The sequence below is a fragment of the Cyclopterus lumpus genome, chromosome 7 (genome assembly GCF_009769545.1).
Source record: "Cyclopterus lumpus isolate fCycLum1 chromosome 7, fCycLum1.pri, whole genome shotgun sequence".
Lineage (NCBI taxonomy): Eukaryota > Metazoa > Chordata > Actinopteri > Perciformes > Cyclopteridae > Cyclopterus > Cyclopterus lumpus.
Window position 1 is genome coordinate 13,058,325 of NC_046972.1, and position 20,944 is coordinate 13,079,268.

Below are 20,944 nucleotides of genomic sequence, written 5' to 3' on the forward strand. Positions count from 1 at the left end.
TCATCACTCTTTGATTAACTGACAGCCAACAAAACATCATGAATAGATAGATATATACTTTATTAATCCCCAAGGGGAAATTTGTTTATATGAATGCACCGTGACGAGTCACAAGTTAAATAAAAAGAGGAAACAACGGCTCTGTATGACTCAGACTTCATTGATACAAATGTAAACATATTTAAAGTGATTTTCAATTTAAATCTTTCAACTTTAGCTAAATATAAATGGATGAGAGTGAAATCAGACTCAGACTGTGGTCAGTGAGCCACTCCTTCCTGGGTTCAGGAGGTGTGGCCTCCGGCTGTTGACTGGCTGAAGGGGTCAATCCTCGGGTGGAGGCTTTGAGATGTGACAGAAAGCTCCAAAAGAAATGGAAGTGGAGCTTTTTTTAAACTATCATTCAAGAATGAACCTTCAAGCTAAGTATCAATGCTGAGTGAAGTTTGAGTTAAAAATAAAAAGAACAATTAGCACATATTTAAAATGCATTTTATTTTCCTTTACAAGAAACAAAAGCAGACAAAGAAATAAGATGAAGGGAAAAGGGAGTGGGAAAGCTGTATATAAAGAGATGCAACCTCTGGCATCCTGAAAAAAATATGTACAATTCAAAATAATATTCATACAAAACATGCCACATACAATAAAAATGATCATTATATTTATTCATATTCCCTAAAAGTATCTCTGCTGTACAGATGCAACATCTTTTTAAAAAGTAGGTGAGGTTAAAAAAAACCTTCAATTTGAGCAAACTTTATTAAATTATAAGATATGCAGAGAATTTAAATTAAGATTCAGAGAAGTTAAAAATTATTCAGGCTAAAATCCAGTGAGCGGCATAATGTCTCGTCATGGTCTTCCCTTGAAATAGAAACATACCAAAATATATATATATCACTGCTTTAGATACTTGATCAATATCTACCACTTTAGAGAAGTTCTCCGTTATACTATGAGAGTGCAATTCATTACCAGGTTAAGTATGGGATTAACTTTGAGTATTACATCATAACATACATTAGGCCAAGTAACCATTTCACAAGGTTTACCAACACATTCACTTCTATAGGGAGATATAAAAAGCAAAACACTAACAATATTCTAGGGAATTCAAGATTTTCCATTCAAGAGTATATTAATCCAATTGTGACCGATTAAGGGACATGTTTTGGTAATCAACAAGCAGTAGCATAAATAAAAAGAAAATAAACACGAACAATATTACATAAATACAAATGCTATGCACCATTGTACTGCTTTACGCAAGAAGTGATTTTCATGTCCAATTAACGACCCTCCACATGAATCCAAACAGTTTTGTAATCCCACCGGCTTCCTGTCGCATTTGATTTGAGAAGACCAGACATTTTTCTCAAACCTATTTCAACAAACTTGTCTCTGAGAGCTTATAGCAAAAACACTAATAGAAAAACAGGTAAATGCAAAACACTCTGGTTCATATACATAAAGATATTAGTTTGTCATTTTACATATATTTATATTTATATACAGCTTTATCTTTGTTAAAATGATATCCAGTGGTTGATTTTTTTTTCAATTTTATTTCTCTACACTTTTGACTTTATTGATTACAAAGGGGCTGGATAAAGAGTTGCTGTCCCCTAATGCATATACTATATATACAGTTTGTACAACTTTGCATTTTTAATTCATGTGAGGTCTTAGGTTAGGGAAAGGGGGAAACAAAGTAGTATGGGAAGGTGGAGTTTTAGTAAAGCTCCCTTTTAAAGACTTTTTTCATTAATCTTATATAGAAATGAAAACAAATGCCCTTTTTTCCAATAAGTCTTTCCTTGCCATCAGTTCAGCCTCGAGAGGACAGTACCAGCACTAGAAAAGCACATGACAGGGGAAGTAGAAACACTGCTGGCTGTACTCAGGCAGAGGAAGACTTACTACAGTAAAAGTTTAACAACAGTCCACTAACTATTAACAGAGGAAGAGGCATGATTAAAAGTTCACGGTTGAGTTGTGAAAAGATTGACTTATGGGGGAATAAAAAGCATTTAATGGGACAGTAGTCATGCATCCACCGGCTGGTTTCCAACAAGTGGTACTTCAATGTATGAAGCAACAAGCAAATGTACTTGGTAAATTTCGGACTTTGTAGTCTTCTTCAAAGACTGTGTCCTGTGACCCGAGAGCCACTCACTCACACCGTCGTCAAGCAACTTATCTGGTTGATGTTATTGTGCTTTCACACAGCTGATAAACATGGTTTTTGAGACACATAAAAAGAACAAAGAAAACGCTACATGAACATCCAGGAGGATTTGGTGGCATACAGGACACCCGCTAAGCTTCTGATTGTGATTTTAATGCAATATCTTATCAAAACTGTCATATATTTCCTCTGTATAAACAATTCATGAATAATAATTATGTTGGCTCATTATTGTAAATCATCATCAGCATAGAGTAGATAGAGCAAACCTGCTGCTTAAAATTCCCTGCTTGTCCGAGAAGGCTAAGCCCATAAAAACATTCCCTCTTCCCCCACCCTCCCGTTCCACAGTAGCAGTTAACAGTTTTTATACAAAGCAGTCGCTTCCCGCTAAATCAATGAGGTAGACTGGGTCCAACTAACCCCCCTTGGGACTCCACACAGTCAGAACATCTGGTTCCTCTGGAGCCACAGATCAATAGCATCTCAAATTTTATATTAACTTACATCTTTTTTTTCCATCGATCACATGTAGTTCTTACAAAGAGCCACATCAAGATTGTCTAGCTAGTCAATATCCGTGTTGTCTTCATCGATGACTTGATGGGAAAGTGCCTTTTCTGGGAGGTGAGGGGGAGGTGTGGTCAGGTGGGACAGGAAATAGGTCCGACTTAAAACATAAAAATGCATCATTAGTTCATTCTTAGTATTTCAAAATGGCTTTTTGTCGAAGCTCCAGGTGAGCTGTGCACTACGTGTATTGATATCAGAGGGTCAGAATCATTTGGTAGATGTTGAGGATTGTTTCCCAGCCACTGTAAGATTATTGACAACAGTCGAAGAGGAAAAGTGTTTTGGCTGAGGAAAAGGTGATTCACTACTCCAAACATGAGAGTTAGTCCCACCATCAAGCTGCTGTTGATGGAGGTGGTCAGTTGCTTTTATTGATTAATGCTCTTCAAACCTTTGGCTACAGGTGTCAACGCTTTAGTCTTTCTGACTCAGGCCAGCTTTCACAACAGCTTATGCACTGGTTATGTAGGATTCAAAGGCTTTGGCGCAGGAGTGTTCTGGCACCAGTGAGAGGGGAAGTTTCCATTTTCCTTCTGGTTAGTTCATCCACTTTCGGCAATTCCAGGCTCCACAATGGCAAGGGATCTTGTGCTGATCGTCCTCAAAATCAAACTGGTAGTCGTACGTCAGCTGGAAGTAAGATATACAAGGAAGTTAATGATAATAAAAAATAATGAAAGTGATGTGTGAGAGTGAGTCGTGGTTAGCTTTCTAATGCACTGCACCTCTTCTCCCTTGGGGATCCTGCGGCTGGAAATTATGATAATCTTGTCTTCTTTGTCAAACGTCACAACTTCTGCTACACAGTTTGGAGCACAGGAGTGGTTGACGTAGCTGGCAAGGAGAACAAATAAAATCAATTAAATAAAAACATACTAGACTCACGGGTTTACAATGAGGCAACCAATCACAAATCAACACTTACCGAGCTGGGCCTCCTGTCAGAGTGGCATCAATCACCTGCTCATTGTTGATGCGGAACATGTAGATGCCGCGGTTCTAAGTTAGAAGAAATAAAAAGAGAATATTAAAAAAAAAGGTAGATACTTTCAAAATCAAATTGTTTTGTTTGTTCTAAAGTAGAGGTTCAGCAATTTAAATGGTTCCCCTTTTTTGTCCATTCCTTAAACTTTAACCCAAATAAATATATATATGTATGTATTTTTTTTTTTTACTTTGCCAGTGTTCAATTGGCATACCTGGAACTCGTAGATCTTCTCACGCCGATTGGCCACTTCGTTGCGTATCACAGTGCCAATGTATTCAATAACCATGGTGTGCTTCTCAAGATCCTTAGCAGCGTACAGACCCAGGCCCTGAATGCGCGATCGTGCCAGATATACGTTATTCTTCCACTCAGTCTTCAGGCGCCGATACTGGGATGACTTGGAGTGGACAAACTGCTTGCTGTAGGGTGTGTTGAGCTCTCCAGTAAAGGTACTCTGGTAGGCCTTTGACACGCTGGTGCTATTTAGAGTATGAGGCCTTCAGACAAACAGAACATGTTGTTTAGTTGGTATCCAGTCATTTGTAAGTTACAATGAGAATTTTGTAAAAGTGTCAACAATTGTTGTTATTAGTTTAGAAAAGTGTACCGTGGTCCTCAACACATGACTACATCCAACTGAAACTCACTTATCAAGCACTAGATAGGAAAATGTTGCCAGCTGGAGTGAAGACTTAAATGACTGAAATAATTAGATATTGTATAAAAGCTATGCTTCGCTGATATAATGCATTATTGAGATATCATACACAAATATTTAACAATAAGCTACAATAAGTTAATGGTAGGCATGAGACTTGTTGATTTAATTTTAAAGTAATGCTGCTTTACCTCTTGCACTGTGTGGGGACTTTAGGTTCAGAGCGAGCAGAGCCAGTGGGATTGATCATAAGAGGGAGCTCCATTAGAGGGTGACGGCCATATCGGAACAGGTAGTTCTGACAGTTCTCTACTCCAGGCAACTAAAACACAGCAAACACAAATCATGTTAATCATGCACTTTGACAGTAGAACCATTGCAGTCCACAGGTCAATGAGTCAGACCTTCAGACCATAATTTCATGTCTAGAGATGCACTGATTGATCAGCTGCCAAGCAGTCAGTCTTCACATAAATGTTTTTGCCGATCAAATTTAAAGACATCTACCGCCACCACATAATAGTTTTGCATCGGCAAAGTGTGGCACAAAAAAGTAACAAAGTCAATGTTGAAGTGAAGTGCATCTCTAGTTCTGTATAACAAACATCACAAGCAATCAAGTTAACTTTTTCAGCTTTGCCAAATCAGTTCAAGGTTTGAAATACTGGCAATTAAAAGGTTTTCTTAAAAATGTTTGACCATCTGTTCACTAATTCGCACAGTGACTATTAAGAAGGCAATGTTAACCAATAGTATGTGTGAATGTTGACTTGCAAAGGGCTACAATTACAATTGAGAGACAAAGACTAAATAAAAAAATGGGGGGTAAAGAGATACATAGTACTGCTGCAAATTCTTACCGACTCGGTGATACGCATGACAGCATGAACTGTGAGGCCATACATCTCCTCTCCCTTGACATGTTCAGTGAACAGCTTCAACATGGATGAGTCATCTCGGAGTTTAGCCACCTCCTGAACAACCCGTTCCCAGATCCCTAAAGACAAAAGGTGGTGAATTAAACAAACAGTCATTGAGTTATTTGGAGTGGAAAAATGAACACAGAAATACTACGCAATATAAAGTGGGAGCAGTGTATGGGTTCTTACCCTCTGGAGTAGCGTCCCGATACTGCAAATCCTCCATGCCATGCTCCAGAACACGCACCTCAAACAGGGGATGACCATCATCCTCGTTGATGCGACAGCGGTAGCGGCATCGCTTGTTGGGCACACGCGTGCTCCAGTAGATGCGTGTGGCCTCATAGCCAACGGGGAAAATGGCAGTGGGCGAGTGGAAGTTGGCCATCTGGGATGGTAGCAACTGGCCAACAGCATGAAAGATGAGACCGCCTACACGGAACAAGTGGATACGATCACCTCGCTGTAAGATGCTGGCAATCTGCTTCACCTCATCGCGCTCAATGTAGACACGCCGTAGAACAGCAAACATGCTCAGTTCATCCTCACTGGGGCCCTTCAGCTTATGCTGAGTGCACAACATGGTCTTGTCCTTGAAGAACATGCATCGTGCCCGGCTGGCACATGCAAAGTGGTAGACATTTGGGCAGCGAATTCTGTTACAGCTGTTAGTGGCGCCTGTTTTCTGGCAGTATGCGCACAGAGTTCTCAATCCACGACGCAGGGCTACCTCCACATTGATAAGGGCCCCACCCTGCGTCTCATACACCTCTGTGGACCACAGGGCACAGTTGAGGTGCACCCACAAGTCCACATCAATGTTAAGCAACCGGGCAGGCCCATCTGTGGCTCCATCACCTTCCTCGTGGCAGAAGCAGCATTTACGTTTGTCCCGAGGCAGCCTGTCTGGCCGAAGAGCAATGCGCAGGCGTTCCATGAGCTCAGACACCTCACGGCTGCTCTCTTTCTTAGACCCGCCCTTGCGTATTGTGATGACAATCTGAAGACGCTTCCAGCGAATCCCCTTCCATTTTTTCACTTTGGGATGTACCACCTCCTCATCGGGGGAGAGAGGCCTGCGCTGCTTGACAGCCTTAGGCGACAACTCCATGTTGTTCGGAGAATCTTGAGGAGGTTGAGCTGAATCAGCGCCCAAGTCCTCCTCCTTGATCACAGGACACAGAAGGACTTCAGTTGGATCAGTAGAAACAGAAGAATCTGGTACTGCAGAGGCAGTTTCCGGATCAGTGACCGACTCTGGAGCAGCAACTTCAGAGTTTGTGACATCAGTTGGTTGAGCAGCATCAATAGTGGGACCATCGTCCTGTTCAGTCTCAGTCTTGATCTGGACAATGGTGGGACTGGATGGAGAAGCTGACTTTTTGGAAGGTTCAGCTTCACTCGTGGGAACTGAGAAAGATGGGGGAGGGCATGGAGGGGATGGTGATGGTGGTGGAGATTCTTCCACTAGTATAGCAGGAAGGTGGCGCACATCTAAGTCATTTACTTTGGTTGTGTAACAGTGCTGGGCTGGTTTGTCTTCATTTTCTTGAAATTCCTAGGAGAAAAATGTACATATGACATCTAAAACTTTCAAGAAATATGTAAATGCACAACATTTGACAAAACGGATCAATAATTCAAACAGTTCTGAAGACTGACCTGTTTAATAAGTGCCAGTATGTCCACTTGTTTCTTCAATGTACAGCCCGGTAGAGACACATCGAACTGCCTGAGCCAGTCATCCTGACTGGGTGAAGCACCGTCCTTTGTACACAGAGCCCCTAGAAAACACACCCGCCCTAATATATTAGTCTTTATTTACGGATTAATTCACTAAAAAGCTGCGCATTCGTTTGAGAGCAAAGAGGCTAAAAGTGGCCAACACTATGGAATTTTGTTTCTTTTAATATATATTCTAAATCAGAGGCTAATGGTTTAGGACATTTGGCTGGACAGGGTGACATTAAAAATGTCATGAACCACACGCAGACCCTGTTGTTGTGATTGTCCTGACCCAGTGAAACAGGACAAGCCAAAACAATAATCTCTAAATGCATACCTGACTGGTCAGGTCCTTTCCCAGGCCCATCCACAACAGGCATGTCAGGGTTTTGAGGAGGGAAAGTCACCTCATAAGAACCTGGCATTCTGATATTAAGCAGCTGGGCCATGGCCATCATGACATGGTTCAGTTTCTGTAAGCGAAAAGTTAAAGTCATATTTATGTTAAGGCATAGTTAACGCAACTTTAAACAGGGTGCAATGCAATCATATAATGGCTTCGTACCTTAGCAGCAGCTGATGACAATGTGAATGTAACAGATACTTCGTTGTTTTTGGCCTTGTCCCAATGGTTAGATGTGGAAACAACCTTGCCATCAGCTGCTTCGAATGGTTTGTTTTCTGGAAATGCTACAAAAGAAAGAAAGTGTACATTATGTTTTTTGCATTTTAGCCGGCATTATAATATAAATGGATGTAAAGGTAATATGAAAATGTATTTGAACAATAAATCATAATGCTACACATTCACGAAGGATTTCATCAAAACACACACACGCTGTTGTTTTGGAGAATTACAGAATGTTGTATAATACCTGGGATGGCAGTGCGTGGTATCAGGGGGATGATGGGGGATATTGCTCTCTCTGTCTCCTCCTCTTTAGGCTCCCGTAGTTGAGGGAAACGTGGCATTTCATCTCCAACGTTACTTTCAGGGGATGATGCTGGGATGATGCTTTCTGGGGCATCCTCGTCATCACTCTCCATCCTGTTAGAAAGACAACATACATTTATAGGCACTAAGTAATAGAAAATCCATGTATTCTGGTTGACAAAGACCTCAAAGAGAATTGCCCTATAGTACCTGATGTCCTCATTCTGGTTATGTGGTGGGGTGGGGAGAGCTGCTAGAATGTCTACACTCTTCACCTCATCTTTAACAGAATCTGCAGGAGAAATTATAGAGTATTAAGAACCCAATTACTGTACAAAATAATTTTATGCCAAATCCCTTATTGTTTACCTATTGGCTCTTCGGCTGGTTCTGTGTCTTTCTGACCCTCAGACAGCTCCTCTCCAGGAGTCACGCCATTCAGCAGCTTGTGCTGTACTGAAGGCGGAGGAGTGGGTGGCAGGGAGGATGGGGGTGTTGGTGGGTTGCTGAGGTTACTCTGTAAAGGGTACAAAACATTATCCTCATTAATCATCCTTGGTTTTGTAGGTCTTTTCTGAAGTTGTATTATAAAAATGTTTAAGTCACAGCCTGCACCAGGCCAACCGTACATGTTGCAGGTTTTTTTTATACCTTTGTGAGTAACTGAGAATAGTAGTCTGGGATATTGTCCAGCACTGCATTTCCAAAGGATCCTTTGAGCTGGGCTTTGCCATTGGCTGGGCTGCTTCCAAAAGGGGCAAACAGATCCAGACTGGCAGTGATTGAAGGCTCCATCAAGGGCAGCAGAGAGAGACCCTAAAGGGTAAATGTCCATGAGTCTACCAGATGTGAAATCACTTTGAAAACATAGATTTGAAAGAAATCCCTGGAAATTCATTTTTGATATCCTTTTACCTGTTTGAGTTGCTTCATCAGTGCTTCAGCACTTTTTCCAACATCTTCCTTCTTATTCTTCTTCCGTGCATTAGGCCCTCTGTCTCCAGTTGCTTTATTAGTGCGCTTTGGCTTTTGTGCAGGAGCCCTTTTTGTTATAGACTGTAAATCCTGTAAGGGTCAAGAAAAGGAATGAGAGGTTCTTTAGTCACATACAGCAACATAACGAGAGCAAAGAAAATGAATGAACTAAAGCAAAACATACCTCCATATTTCTTGGAGTCCCTTGAAGTTTTTGTTCCAGCATTGCAAGTTTGCTGTTAATGTGGCCATTGATCTCATTGTGGATGCCTTCAGAAGGCCTCTGAGCACCGAGCTGAAGGTTCTTGGTTCTCAAAAGTTTCTGTAATAGTTGCTGTCCAGTCTCAGATCGAGGGCCTTGAATCCCAGGGTCTCCAGACATGTTTCTAGCATTAATAAAGCTAGTGTTATTCCCAGAAGTAACTGCCTCACCCGTTGCTTCTCGCTTTATAGCCCCAGGATGAGCCTCTGGCGCACCATCACATTGAAACTCTCTTGGTTCCTGTTTAATGTTCTGTAAAGTCATCTTGCATAGCTCCCCTACTCTAGGGCCATGTTGTGTGTGAGGACCATTGTTCTCTGTGACCTGCTGCAACTGCTGATGAACATGTATGCCTCTCTGTGGACCATTGGGGATAACTGAGTGTGATGTTTCATTCACTGATGTCTGGGCTTCTACTTTCAGTCCAGGACAATCAAGCGGACTCTTGGCTCCAGGTGACCTGAGTGGAGAGGCCTTGACGTGGCTGTACGGACTCCCCCTTCCAGCCCTGCTGTCAGCCATAGAAGGTGAGGAGACATGGGAGGAATGAGGTGAGGCCGGGTGGGCCGGGCTCATGCCAAAGGGACCTCTTGGAGAATATGCATGGGATGGAGAACCCTGTATGCGGCTTGCTGCAGCTGCCATTAGTGCTTGCTGGTTCTGGTTGGGAGTGGGTGGACGCATACCCATAGCTTGATTAAATGCATGTCCAGGAGAATTGACTATTGGCTGGCGTGGAGATGTTGGCCTTACCATTCGGCCCTGGTCCATGGGGGAAGGTGGTACTGGTGCCTGGCCTCTCATAATATGTTGCTGCATCATTTCCCCTACTTGTGGCGTTTGCTGCCCAGGGACCATCATCTGTGGAGCGACACCAGGTTGTTGACCCAACATGCCTGATTGTTGCGGAGTGCACACTGCTCCTGGCTTTCCCATGGCTCCATATGGCATCTGCTGCATCTGTCCTGGTGGCATATGAGGCCTCAACTGACTTTGCTGGCCTTGACCCATAGACATCCGCAGCATCTGTCCCTGTTGGAGCTGCCTCTGAGCAATCATGGCCTGGATGTGCTGTATCTGCTGATTTGGGGGAAGATTGCGGAGCTGAGGATTCTGAGCAATAATAGCCTGGATGTTTATTGGGGTGCGGATCTGTCCGGGTGGAACCGCAGGCCTTTGTGCCATAATCCCTTGCTGCTGGGCTCTCATCATGCCCATCATGGCCTGTTGTTTTTGTTGCTGGGCCATGAGGGCTTGTTGTGGGTTATGACCCACCACAACAGGCGGTGGCTGTCCAGGATGGTTCTGGCTTATGATCTGCTGTTGGATGTTGGGATCTTGTGACTGCTGCATGGCATTTTGCACCGTTTGCTGCTGCTGCGCTAAGAAATCAATCGGTTTCCTTTCCTCTTTAACAGTCATCAAAATGGGCTTGTCAACACTGAGGGAACCTTGCCTCTGGAGAGTGAGCGGAATTTGTTGCTGATGTGGTTGAAGGACACCAGTTTGTTGGTTTCCAACCAAACCGGTTTGCGGCTCAGGTACAGATTGAGAATTTGACTGCTGCTGCTGGACCATATAAACCTGGTTTTGATGCTGCTGTTGCAACTGCTGTCTTCCCAAGTCAGTTTGGTGATCATTTGTAGCGCCTAGTTGGGACATCTGATTGGGAGTGGAGGGTCCACTGTGCTGCGGTGGCGTTCTTGAATCAGGACTGAGGATCCCACCCTCTTTGGGGCCTGAGTTTTGGTTGTCTGTAGCTCCCTGTGGCTGGGGCGTGATACTTCCTGCTGAAGGCGATGAGCCCATCTGTGGGGTAGAGGGCTGGGAGAGTACTTGCTCTTGGTTGGATTGACTGATCAACTGTGTTTGTTGCCTTTGCTGTGCAATCTGCTGCTGCTGAAGGTGGGCCAAATTTGCAACATTTTGCTGATGCTGTTGCTGAGATGCAAGCATGCGTTGGGCCAGAATGTTCTGTTGTTGTGGAGTCAATTGGGCCTGGGGACCCCTGAGGCCAGGGTGACCAGGAGATCCAACCATTCCCTGCTGGCTCATCATAAGCTGGGGCCTCTGTTGCTGTAATGGTGCAACTGGCGGGTTCCCCATAATTCCTGGTTGAACAGCTATCATGGCTTGACCATGATTAATAGGCTGGCCTCCAGCAAGGTTCTGTGACAGTGGAGCCACAGACTGCCCTCCAACCATTCCTTGTGGAACCTGTACCATGCTCTGCTGATTGGGCTGGTTGACTAGTATTCCCTGTTGAGTGTTTGCTTGTTGTTGGACCATAAGTGGGTTTACCATCATACCGGATGGTGGCTGAGCGATTGAGCCAGACTGTTGATTTGGGTGTGGCATTGGTTGCTGGCCCATCATCACCTGCTGCTGCTGCTGCTGCTGCTGTTGCTGCTGTTGTTGCTGGAGCTTTGCCATCTGCATCCTATGTTGAAGCTGTCTTTCTTGGAGAAGCCTGGGGTCTGCACCTTGCATACCAGGCCCCTGTGGGAAGAATCCTGGTGCAGCACCAGGAGGACCTGGGGCCCTGGCTACAAGAGCAGCAGGCAGCTGGGGTTGGGGTTGGGCTCCACCAATAAAGGGCTGCCCTTGGGGCATCCTGACAGGCATTCCGCTTTGGGGCATCACAACAGGGTGCTGGGCCATTACCGGTGTTCCCTGTTGGCCAATCATCATCTGGCCAGGCATCTTGGGAAACATGTGAGGGGAGGCCCCCTGTGCAGAATGACCTGGGGGAAGAATACCTGAGCTTTGCTGATGCTGCTGCTGTTTGCTTCTGTACTCTGCAATGAGATTGGTGTGCTCCTTCTGCTGCTTCCGTACCTGCAAAAGAATAATTATAAACCGATGTGAATTATTGTATCAAGTGCCTTTACTGTTGACAGGTTTGCAAAAATAATTTATTAATTTGTCTTTATTAGATTCTTAAAAGAAATCTACACACCTGGTCAAGCTGTTTCTGAATTTTGCTCTGCTCTTCTGTTACCAACTTTAGTTTCTCTGCATCTGCCTCAGCAAACTCCCTTCCAGCTTTCTTAGCAGTGCGTTGCTTAGCACACAGTGCCTTGCGTGATTTGCGGTGAACTCCAATCTGTTCCTCCAAAAATTTCAACTGCATTTGGAGTAACTGCTGAGTGTGAAGAAGCCATTCTTCATATTGGTGCTGTTCTGCATCATCTGTAAAAGAAGAGGATAACTTATGACAACCATAAAAGAGTTTGGGGAAAGAAATATAACATTTCCTTATGAGTCAATACATGCTTAACAAGAGGCAAGATTGGTAAAACATACTGATGATTCCTTGTACAAACTGGGGAGGGTTAGGTCTCAACTGGGTGGAATCACTCGTTTCTCCCTCCTAAAAACAACAAATAAATAATTTTAAATCAGCCTAATAAGACAAAATGAAAGTAAAATCAATCAATTCTGACAGCATACCTTTGGAGGTCCAGTTGCAAGTTGACCTGGATCTGTGCCCGGGGCAGAGGCCAGCCTCTGAGCAAGCAGAGATACTTGTTGCCTGAAGAGAAAAAAGAAATCAAATGTATTACGATACCTTCACACTGCAGATTATGTAGTAGAACTGTTTAGTATATGTACAAACAAACCTAACAACGCATTGACAATAAATATATATATATTTTTTTAAGCTCTTAACAGTGGAGCTACACTTTTTTTTAAGTATCTCTCATGTCATTTTACATGACATTCCAAAATATCAGTAACCGAAAATGCAAACCACTGTGCGTTTCCATTTATTACTTAGATGCTAATGTGTCACAAAACTACATAATTTAAAGAACACCAATACAGGGTTTTTCCAGGCTCTGAATTCAGAAAAAAAAAATTATACCTCAGTTGTGTATTTATTTCTAAATTGTAAAAAATGTATGACTATAGATAAGGAAAACGATGATCCCTCAACTCTGGAACTGAAAACATCACATTGATTTGGAGCTGGAACTTGTTGCTGGAAAAGTGTAATTCTAATATGTCCAGTAGCAAAATATTGGGTTTTTTTTACCCAAAATGAAATGCTGAAAATGCATAGATATAATAGTTACAAGTATATATTGCTTTATTTATATGAAACATGTGGCTCAACAAAGCTAAAATCTTTATCCCAAATGGTGATTTATTATTTTTTTTTAAAAACCTTATTGCAACTGGTTAATTGCCGTCACCAAATATGCGAACGAATAATTGAGTATCTTGGTTATGTTATGTCAACAAAGCAAGGAGAAGCTCGGATAACACACAGAGGGACGGTGACTTGATTATCTGCTCAGGTAGACATCACTATTATATCTTTACATATCTAATCGTTGTCTGCTGATATATTAATGTTGAGTGTTTTATACAGCTTGTTTAACACTGTTGGATGAAAACATAATGACCTAACTTAAATGCCCAACTAATGTATAATAGCTTTACACAAGAATAAATACCTGTTCATGCCAGAAGGTACAGCCATTGGATCCTGTGCCAACACTCTTTTGATACCCTTAAGTGCCACCATCTTTGCCTTGGCAATGGGATCCATGATGTCATCAGTTGCAAATTTGTCTAAATCTGCAATAATACAGTAAGACAAAGCCTGTTGCTATAGTACGAAAATAACAATTATGCAGAGTGATTACGGTGACAAGCCACAATGCGTACCTTTATCTGGAAAGAAGTTGTTGGCCAGAGGTGGTTTAATCAATGGCTGCGACTGCGGTTGATGACTGACACCTGCATGGATCCCTGGCTGACCCATCCTCACCATGGCTTGCTGCTGGGCCATATTCATGTGAGGTGGAGGTGCCATTCCAGGTCCCATAAGCCTTTGCTGCTGCTGTTGTTGTTGCTGCAACATGTGCGGGGCACGGGGTACATTCCCTGCCTGAGCCATCATTCCTTGGGGTGGTGGACGATGGTGGTGTGGCAGCATTATCTGTCCAGGTGCCTGTGGGTTAGGCTGTTGACTTAAGAGGCCAGGAAAATGGGGTGCCATGCCTCCCTGGTGGAGGGAACTGAGCTGTTGCTGCTGTTGCTGCTTCTGTAGTTCCTTCTTTTCATGCTCCAGAAGATCTTGTATTAGAAGGGGCAGTTCACCATCTAAAGAGCTCTCTACCTTTGCCAAATCTACAGCAAGAGAGTGCTGTTCCCCTACATCAGGCAGCCCCAGTGGATCATCCCCAATATCTGCATGTGGAGCAGATTGAGGAAAAGGCAATGCATTAGCTTGTCCTGGGAGGGGGTATGGAAGTCCCCCTAATCGAACAGAACTAAGTGAAGCTGACTGGTTTTCTGGTTGTGCAGGCTTGACTGATGGTGTGGTCCCACCAAGAAGCATCGACACAGCCTCTCCTATTTCATCTTTCACCACAGTATGTCCTGGATGCAGCTGAGGGGTCAGACCTCTGTCCTCTACTTTTACCTTGGAGGTATCAACAGTGTCTGCAGAGGGTGGCATTTGGGTAGCAGACCCCCTTGCAATGGAAGGAGTTGAAGTAAGAGACTTCTGCCCTGACTCCACTTCTGCCCTGGCTTTTCCTTCCACTTTAACAAGCACAGATCCAGAGGAAGATGATGGTGCTTCACTTTCCGCTTCCACCAACCGCAGCTGGTCTGAGAAGACATCTTTAGGGTCTCCTTGGTCCAGTTCAGGGTCAGTGTATGCCAGCAGGTCAAACTCATCACTGTTAAGCAAGTCATCTAAATGTGGATCATTGGTTTCAAGGTTGTCCAAGTTACCCAAGTCATCATCTCCTTTGTCAGGGTCCAAGTCTAGAGCCAAATCATCCTCATCCTCGACACCTCCATCCCCTGGGGCATCCCCAAGCCCCTCAAGGTCAGGCTCTGGCAGCTCCTCACTATGTTCTGCAGTGGCAGGCTGGGGCTGTGTGACTAGGCTTTGTTGTCGAAGCTGATGCTGCTCAGTGCTAGGAACGTTTGGAGTGGAAGTAGTTGCCTGCGGCTGCAAGTGGGGCTGTTGTATTACTGGTCCTGTGGACTGCTGAGGCAGTAAAATAGACAGTCCACCCTGCGGTAATCCCAGCTGTGAGTTGCTGCCCCCATCTGTTTGAATGCCACCAGCTTGAGCTATGGGATGTTGCTGAACATAAGGTGCTGCCATCTCTTGCTGTGGAAGAAAGAGACGTGGTCTTGGCTGGGGTCCACGGGGCATAAACTGAGGTCGAAGGGAAAGCCTCTGTGCGTTGTGTCTCAATTCAATGAACTGTGGTGGGGGTCCTTGACCCATTGGCTGCATGGTCTCTCCTCCATGTCCTGGTATCATGGTGTGAGGGCTACTCATGCCTTCCATACCCTGAATGTTGGCAGCAGGGTTGAGATTGTGCCTTATGCCCATAGCCTCCATGCCAGGCTGGGGAAACCTCCTTGGACCTGGAGGCTGGCCCTGCCACTGAGGAGGGAATGGAGGGCGGGAAAACATGCCCTGAGGTCTGCTGGGACCTGGTGGCCTGAAGGACAGAAAATGAATTTCCATTTTAAAAACATGTAGACTGCTTTTCTGAATTGTTAAGATGCGAGGGGTGGTATTAATTTAGGATGCCAATTTTTTTTTTAAGTAGCCAAGAAAAATTCAGATTATTGTGTTGCCATTATTTAAAAAGTGTGGGGAAGGGACATTTTTAACTGTGTATGGGGAACAAAGTCTTTTTGTGACTCTACTTCAATGATTCGGTTACCTTAGTGCACTTGGATCCATGATGGCAGGAGTTCCTGTAGGTGGTGGGCGAATGAGCTTGTCCGCCATGCTTCCAACCGCCATGGTCATCTTTCCTGCCACAGACGTCTGAGATCCAGCAGTAGTAGCGGCAACACGATCCTAAAGGAGGTAATAACAGGAAAGAGGCAAATGTAACATTCCTTATATTTGTAATTAGCATTTCTACAGAGTTTATTTTGCTTTACAATTTGCCTCTTTCATCCACACACGCCAACAGGCTTCAATACAAGTCACTTCTGACTATTTAGAGTTCAGAGTCTTGCCCAAGAACACTTCAGCAAAAGGAGCTGAGGATCGAACAACCAACTCTTTGATTAGCCAACCCGCTCAATTTGTTATTTTGACATTTAACTTGCACCAGTCAAATAAAATATAGCTTCAACTATAAAATAGTGCACCTTAAATTAGCGCTTTAGTTTCTTTCCACAAACTCCTTAGTAGAGCAGGTATTTGGGATTGAACACAGGCCATGCAAAGACATCTTCCTAATTGCTACACTACACTGTAAAAGTGTGTGTACCTGTGGATAAGGTGGTGGTGCTCTGTGGGCCTTGTCTTGTTGAAAGGCTCCCATCTCTCCTCCAGACCAGCCAGGGGGTGTATTGCCAGCAGTAGCAGCTGCAGCAGCGGCGGCAGCAGCAGCAGCCTCCTTCTCTTGTCTGATGGAATTTCTCTGCATTTGTTGTCGGATTAAGAATTCCCTCAGCCTCAGTCGCTAACAAAAATAAATATTACAAGCTTTGATTAACAAAAGACTTAGGGAGGTGCATAGCATGATTGTTCACTGCGTGATATTTTGATACCTGTCGGTGCTTCTCCAGCTCAGAGGGGCTAAGGCCTACTAATGCAGGGTCCAGTACTGCTGAAATGTCAGGCATTTCTTGAGTGCCTGACAAAGCTGGCTGATGATGTGCATTTGAAGGGCGGACAGCTGATAGTTCTTGAGACCCAGAAAGGGGTGGCACCCTGGAGCTGAAGCTGTCTGCACTCGTAGTCTGCTGAGTTTGTGGCTGTTGTTGCTGAAGCTGACCCTGTAACATCTGACTCTGCTGCTGTGTTATTTGGAAACTTCCCGAGCTGGGGCTGCGGCTGTAAGTAAGAGGTGCTGACGGTTTACCAGAGAGAGGATCACCCATGGAACTGTTATTTGTATGTGGTGGAGGTTGCTGGTTAGGATGAGGTGAGCCTTTGTAACTTGCAGTGCCCTCTGGGGCAACAGAAAGGGGACGAGGGGGTTTGTGGATAGTAGCAAAAGGGTCTCTAGATTGTGGCCTTGAAGGTGGCTGAGAACAAAGGTCTGGGGATTGGAACCGAGGGGCAGCAGGAGAATGGACAGAGTAGGCATCATTGGAATGGCCACCAGGAGTGTGGGGAGACCGGGAGCTGCCCTGGGACTGAGGGCTGGAGGGCACTCGAGGGCAAAGTTCCTGTTGAGCTACAGGGTGTCTCTGGAGACCGAGAGAACAATTGTCACCTGACTGCGGCCTGGGAGTCAGTGATGGTTGAGGGTGTGGATCAGAGAAAGGGTGGGAAGGAGACTGCCTGTAGCCTTCAGAGGGGTGGCTCGGGGAAGCTCCAGGATGAAGTGCCCCACCCTCCCCTTGATGCATTCGTGGCATCATAGGTGCCTTGAATAAACCATCGCCAGACTCCAGCATCCCAGCAGGAGAGTCAATGGATAAATCAGGTCTTCCAACTGCAGAGGAGCGTGGAGATGGTGCACTCATATCAGCCTTGTACTGCCCTGTGCTTGCAGGTGAGGAAGCCACTGCGGAGGGTGATGGGGATGAACCATATTCTGACCGTCCCATCCCTTGCTGGGTCCTGAATGGGTCTCCATAGTGGGTATTGTGGGCTGGCGAGAAAATAGGCGACTCCCCAAGCCCTGTGCCTCTTGAATGAGGACTTTCTGGCGGTCCAAGGGAATCCTGCGAGCCTTGCTGCGATTGTGGTAGGTGGCCCTGTTGCTGCTGCAGCTGTGATCTGAAGTAGGGGTCAACCTGCTGAGCACGTCTGGGGGTTCCAGGAGTTCCTGGTTGCATGTCAAAGGGGCCAAGACTGGCTGGCCGTCCCTGAGGAAGACCCTGTGGGCCGGAAGCGGAATAACCTGAGGAAGAGGCCTGTAAGGGGCTGGCCCCAGCATGGGAAAAGGGTGTGGTTGGGTGAGAGTGAGAATGGGGTGACTGAGGAGGAAACTTAGCAAAGGGATCTGTCCGGATCTCAGCTGACCCGGGGGTCTTAACAGGTCCATCTGAGAAAAAGACAGAGGATGATCCTGAATCTGGAGGGAAAGGAAATGGGCTTTCTGCAGAGCTGGGCTGGGAAGAGATTGACGTAGAGCCTGAAGGTGGAGGGATCTGGAGGTGTAAACTGGGTCGTTCAGTCTTCACACGCACTCCTCCCTCTATCTTGACTGGCCTGCACACCTGACTCTCTGCCTGCTGTTGAAAAAGGAGAGTACAGAGGATGTGTACTTTCTTGAGGTTCTGAGTTATACTCATGGTTTAATGCACTTACTGTAAGTCGCTTTGGATAAAAGTGTCAGCTAAATGACATGTAATGTAATGTAACAATCTGCACCACAACTCTAATGAAAAGGATGCTGCCGCTATAATCACCTTCTGCGCCTTGTTGATCCTCTGAGCTGCTCGGTTATCTTTGGCCTTTTGCTACAAAAAGCATATGAAAGAATATAAAATGTAATTCTTACTTCTGCATAACAAAAAGTATGACTTAATAATTTTACATTTCTTTTGTTTAATTGCAGAAATATCCTACATGCTGTAGGCTGAATCAAGATAATCTTAATGCCAAATTTCTCATTGGGGTTCCAATAAGCAGTACCGATCAGTTTCCTATATTTCTGTGTTGGTAATTTTTCACTCGAGGCTTTCTGCATAACAGTGATGGTACCATAAGCCACAAGGGACAATTCAAACACAAAATATCAAGAGCCCGGCATCTTTTTGACTACATTTTAGAAATGTGTGCCAAAAGTTAACTGCAGGAAATGATTGTTGAGTTAATAAGAATCCAAATAAAACAATAATTTGAGAACCTACCAGATATGGAACCTTGTCAGCAGCTGACACCTTCCTCCAGACCTTCATGATTTGCTTACAGCGACTAGCCCAGTCTGTGCACAGGAGAAATGTAAATGGTAAATGTACTTGAATAGAGCTTTTCTAGTCTTCCGTCCACTCAAAGCACTTTAACACTACATGACATCATTCACCCATTCATACACTGATGGGAGGAGCCAACATACAAGGTGCCACATGCCCATCAGGACTAACTAACATTCACACACCGTAGGCACAGCTACGGGAGCAATTTGGGGTTAAGTGTCTTGCCCAAGGACACATCAACATGGACTAGCCGGTGATCGATAAGCCGATGCTCTGCTTGAATGTGTAATAGCCGCTGAATATCTAACCAATATAAAAACCTTACATTAAAAAAGTATTAGGTCTGTTTGGTCTCATAAGATGTTGTACATATTGTGATAGTATTTCTTCCACACTCACCTGGGTAGTCCTGTTTGAGAGTGGGAAAGTTGGTATTAGCATAAAGCACAGGGGAAATAGTTGAAAGTTCTCCCAGCTCCTCATCTTTCTCCCAGCGCTGGAGACTGCGTTGGTTGTAGGACAGCCCATCGCCCTCTGCCTCAGTGAGGGTTGATGGGGAGGAGGGGGTTGCTGGGGTAGAGGGAGTGGCCCAGGGGCTCTCATCACCCCCATCTGGACTGAACAGTCCTCCTCGATCCCTGTACCCCATATTAGATGTTATTGTCTTATATAAGAATCAAGTACTTCAATTAAACAATAAGTGTGTATGCTTCGACACTATGATCTACAGCATGAGATGTGATAATTGTAAACACTGCAAATTATTGTAAAATAATAATCCCTAGGCAATTGCGTATTGGTCCTACCGCATATCAAAGAACGGTGACTGAGTGAGACCAGGAAAAGCATCCATCATTCCAGCTGAGGGCAGGGAACCTGGTAAAGATTTCACATGTTTTAATCTCAAGTCAAACTTCACTAAAATCTTACTTGTACTAGTCATTACCAAAGTTTTAATATTATTAGTTTTTCATTGTACTAAATCATACAATAAATATGGTTTTGAACCCAAGTGAAAAGGTTTTAATGATCATATGCAGACATGCCCACCTGAGAGGAGAGCTCTCTGCGGCAGAGCGCTAGAATTGAGTTCTCCCTTACTGCCCTCCAAGATGGGCTTCATTCCCCCCAAAGAGGAGCCATCTGACACTCCCAGAACCTTTCTGAAGAACTGCTCAGAGTCCTGACTCTCCATCCCTTGCGGAAGACCTGTCACGCAAGGAGAACCGCATTTAAGGTATGACACTAACATCAGGTTAGTAGTCAAGTTAATGTTGCATACAGTTTAGACCAAAGTCGGGGCACTACCTTCACGTTTTTCTGCATCAGAGGCGTGCGGATCACTTGACGCCTGATCCTTCAGCGATGAGGATGGTGCAGAAACTCCTAAGAATTTATCATTTTAAACCAACCTTAAAATCACCTCAAGACCATAACAATGTACCAGTAGAAAGGCATCCAAACAGGCACTTACCTGCACCTTCTCCCTGAGCCTGAGAGGCATCACCCCCTTCTTGCTTGAGAGGAAAATTATCTTTCACCACACGATCCTCAGCTAGTGAGAAGCACAAAAGGTCACAAAAGTACTAATCTTTTCCACACCCAGTGTCACAATTAATTTGCCTAGTTTAGTGTGCTATAGGTAAAGTTAGTGCTCTTACTCTCTGGGGCTGTAGTTCTGACCCCTGACGGCGCTGGCAATGAAGGTCGGACCGGGCATGCGCCTGGCCTCTGGCCAGGAGGTATCATCGCAGCTTTCTTACTCATGTCTATTAGTGTCTTCCCAAAGAAAGCCTCCTGCAGCGAATTACAAACATTTCAGATGTGAACATTATGTCT

The 20,944-nt window shown here is 44.5% G+C and overlaps 1 protein-coding gene across 6 annotated transcripts in view; it reads right to left on the minus strand.

Moving 5' to 3' along the window:
- Positions 1-475: 475 nt before the first annotated feature.
- kmt2d (lysine (K)-specific methyltransferase 2D) overlaps positions 476-20,944 on the minus strand; it is a 31,198-nt gene continuing 10,729 nt past the window's right edge. For 5 of the 6 annotated variants that reach the window (XM_034537417.1, XM_034537419.1, XM_034537414.1 and 2 more), the window contains exons 24-55: positions 20,767-20,902; positions 20,580-20,660; positions 20,414-20,491; positions 20,156-20,314; positions 19,912-19,981; positions 19,505-19,743; positions 19,040-19,113; positions 18,596-18,646; positions 16,781-18,418; positions 16,498-16,692; positions 15,937-16,076; positions 13,904-15,708; positions 13,690-13,813; positions 12,680-12,761; positions 12,533-12,599; positions 12,186-12,418; positions 9,149-12,064; positions 8,905-9,054; positions 8,641-8,805; positions 8,359-8,506; positions 8,200-8,281; positions 7,931-8,103; positions 7,621-7,745; positions 7,393-7,528; positions 6,993-7,114; positions 5,520-6,888; positions 5,271-5,407; positions 4,602-4,732; positions 3,964-4,249; positions 3,690-3,763; positions 3,490-3,598; positions 476-3,394 (exon numbers count right to left, since the gene is read on the minus strand). In XM_034537417.1, coding sequence (XP_034393308.1) covers positions 3,302-3,394; positions 3,490-3,598; positions 3,690-3,763; positions 3,964-4,249; positions 4,602-4,732; positions 5,271-5,407; positions 5,520-6,888; positions 6,993-7,114; positions 7,393-7,528; positions 7,621-7,745; positions 7,931-8,103; positions 8,200-8,281; positions 8,359-8,506; positions 8,641-8,805; positions 8,905-9,054; positions 9,149-12,064; positions 12,186-12,418; positions 12,533-12,599; positions 12,680-12,761; positions 13,690-13,813; positions 13,904-15,708; positions 15,937-16,076; positions 16,498-16,692; positions 16,781-18,418; positions 18,596-18,646; positions 19,040-19,113; positions 19,505-19,743; positions 19,912-19,981; positions 20,156-20,314; positions 20,414-20,491; positions 20,580-20,660; positions 20,767-20,902 — 11,388 coding nt within the window. In that variant the 3' untranslated portion in view covers positions 476-3,301. The remainder of the gene's footprint in view (positions 3,395-3,489; positions 3,599-3,689; positions 3,764-3,963; positions 4,250-4,601; positions 4,733-5,270; positions 5,408-5,519; positions 6,889-6,992; positions 7,115-7,392; positions 7,529-7,620; positions 7,746-7,930; positions 8,104-8,199; positions 8,282-8,358; positions 8,507-8,640; positions 8,806-8,904; positions 9,055-9,148; positions 12,065-12,185; positions 12,419-12,532; positions 12,600-12,679; positions 12,762-13,689; positions 13,814-13,903; positions 15,709-15,936; positions 16,077-16,497; positions 16,693-16,780; positions 18,419-18,595; positions 18,647-19,039; positions 19,114-19,504; positions 19,744-19,911; positions 19,982-20,155; positions 20,315-20,413; positions 20,492-20,579; positions 20,661-20,766; positions 20,903-20,944) is intronic. The other variant, XM_034537418.1, reaches the window with a different exon arrangement.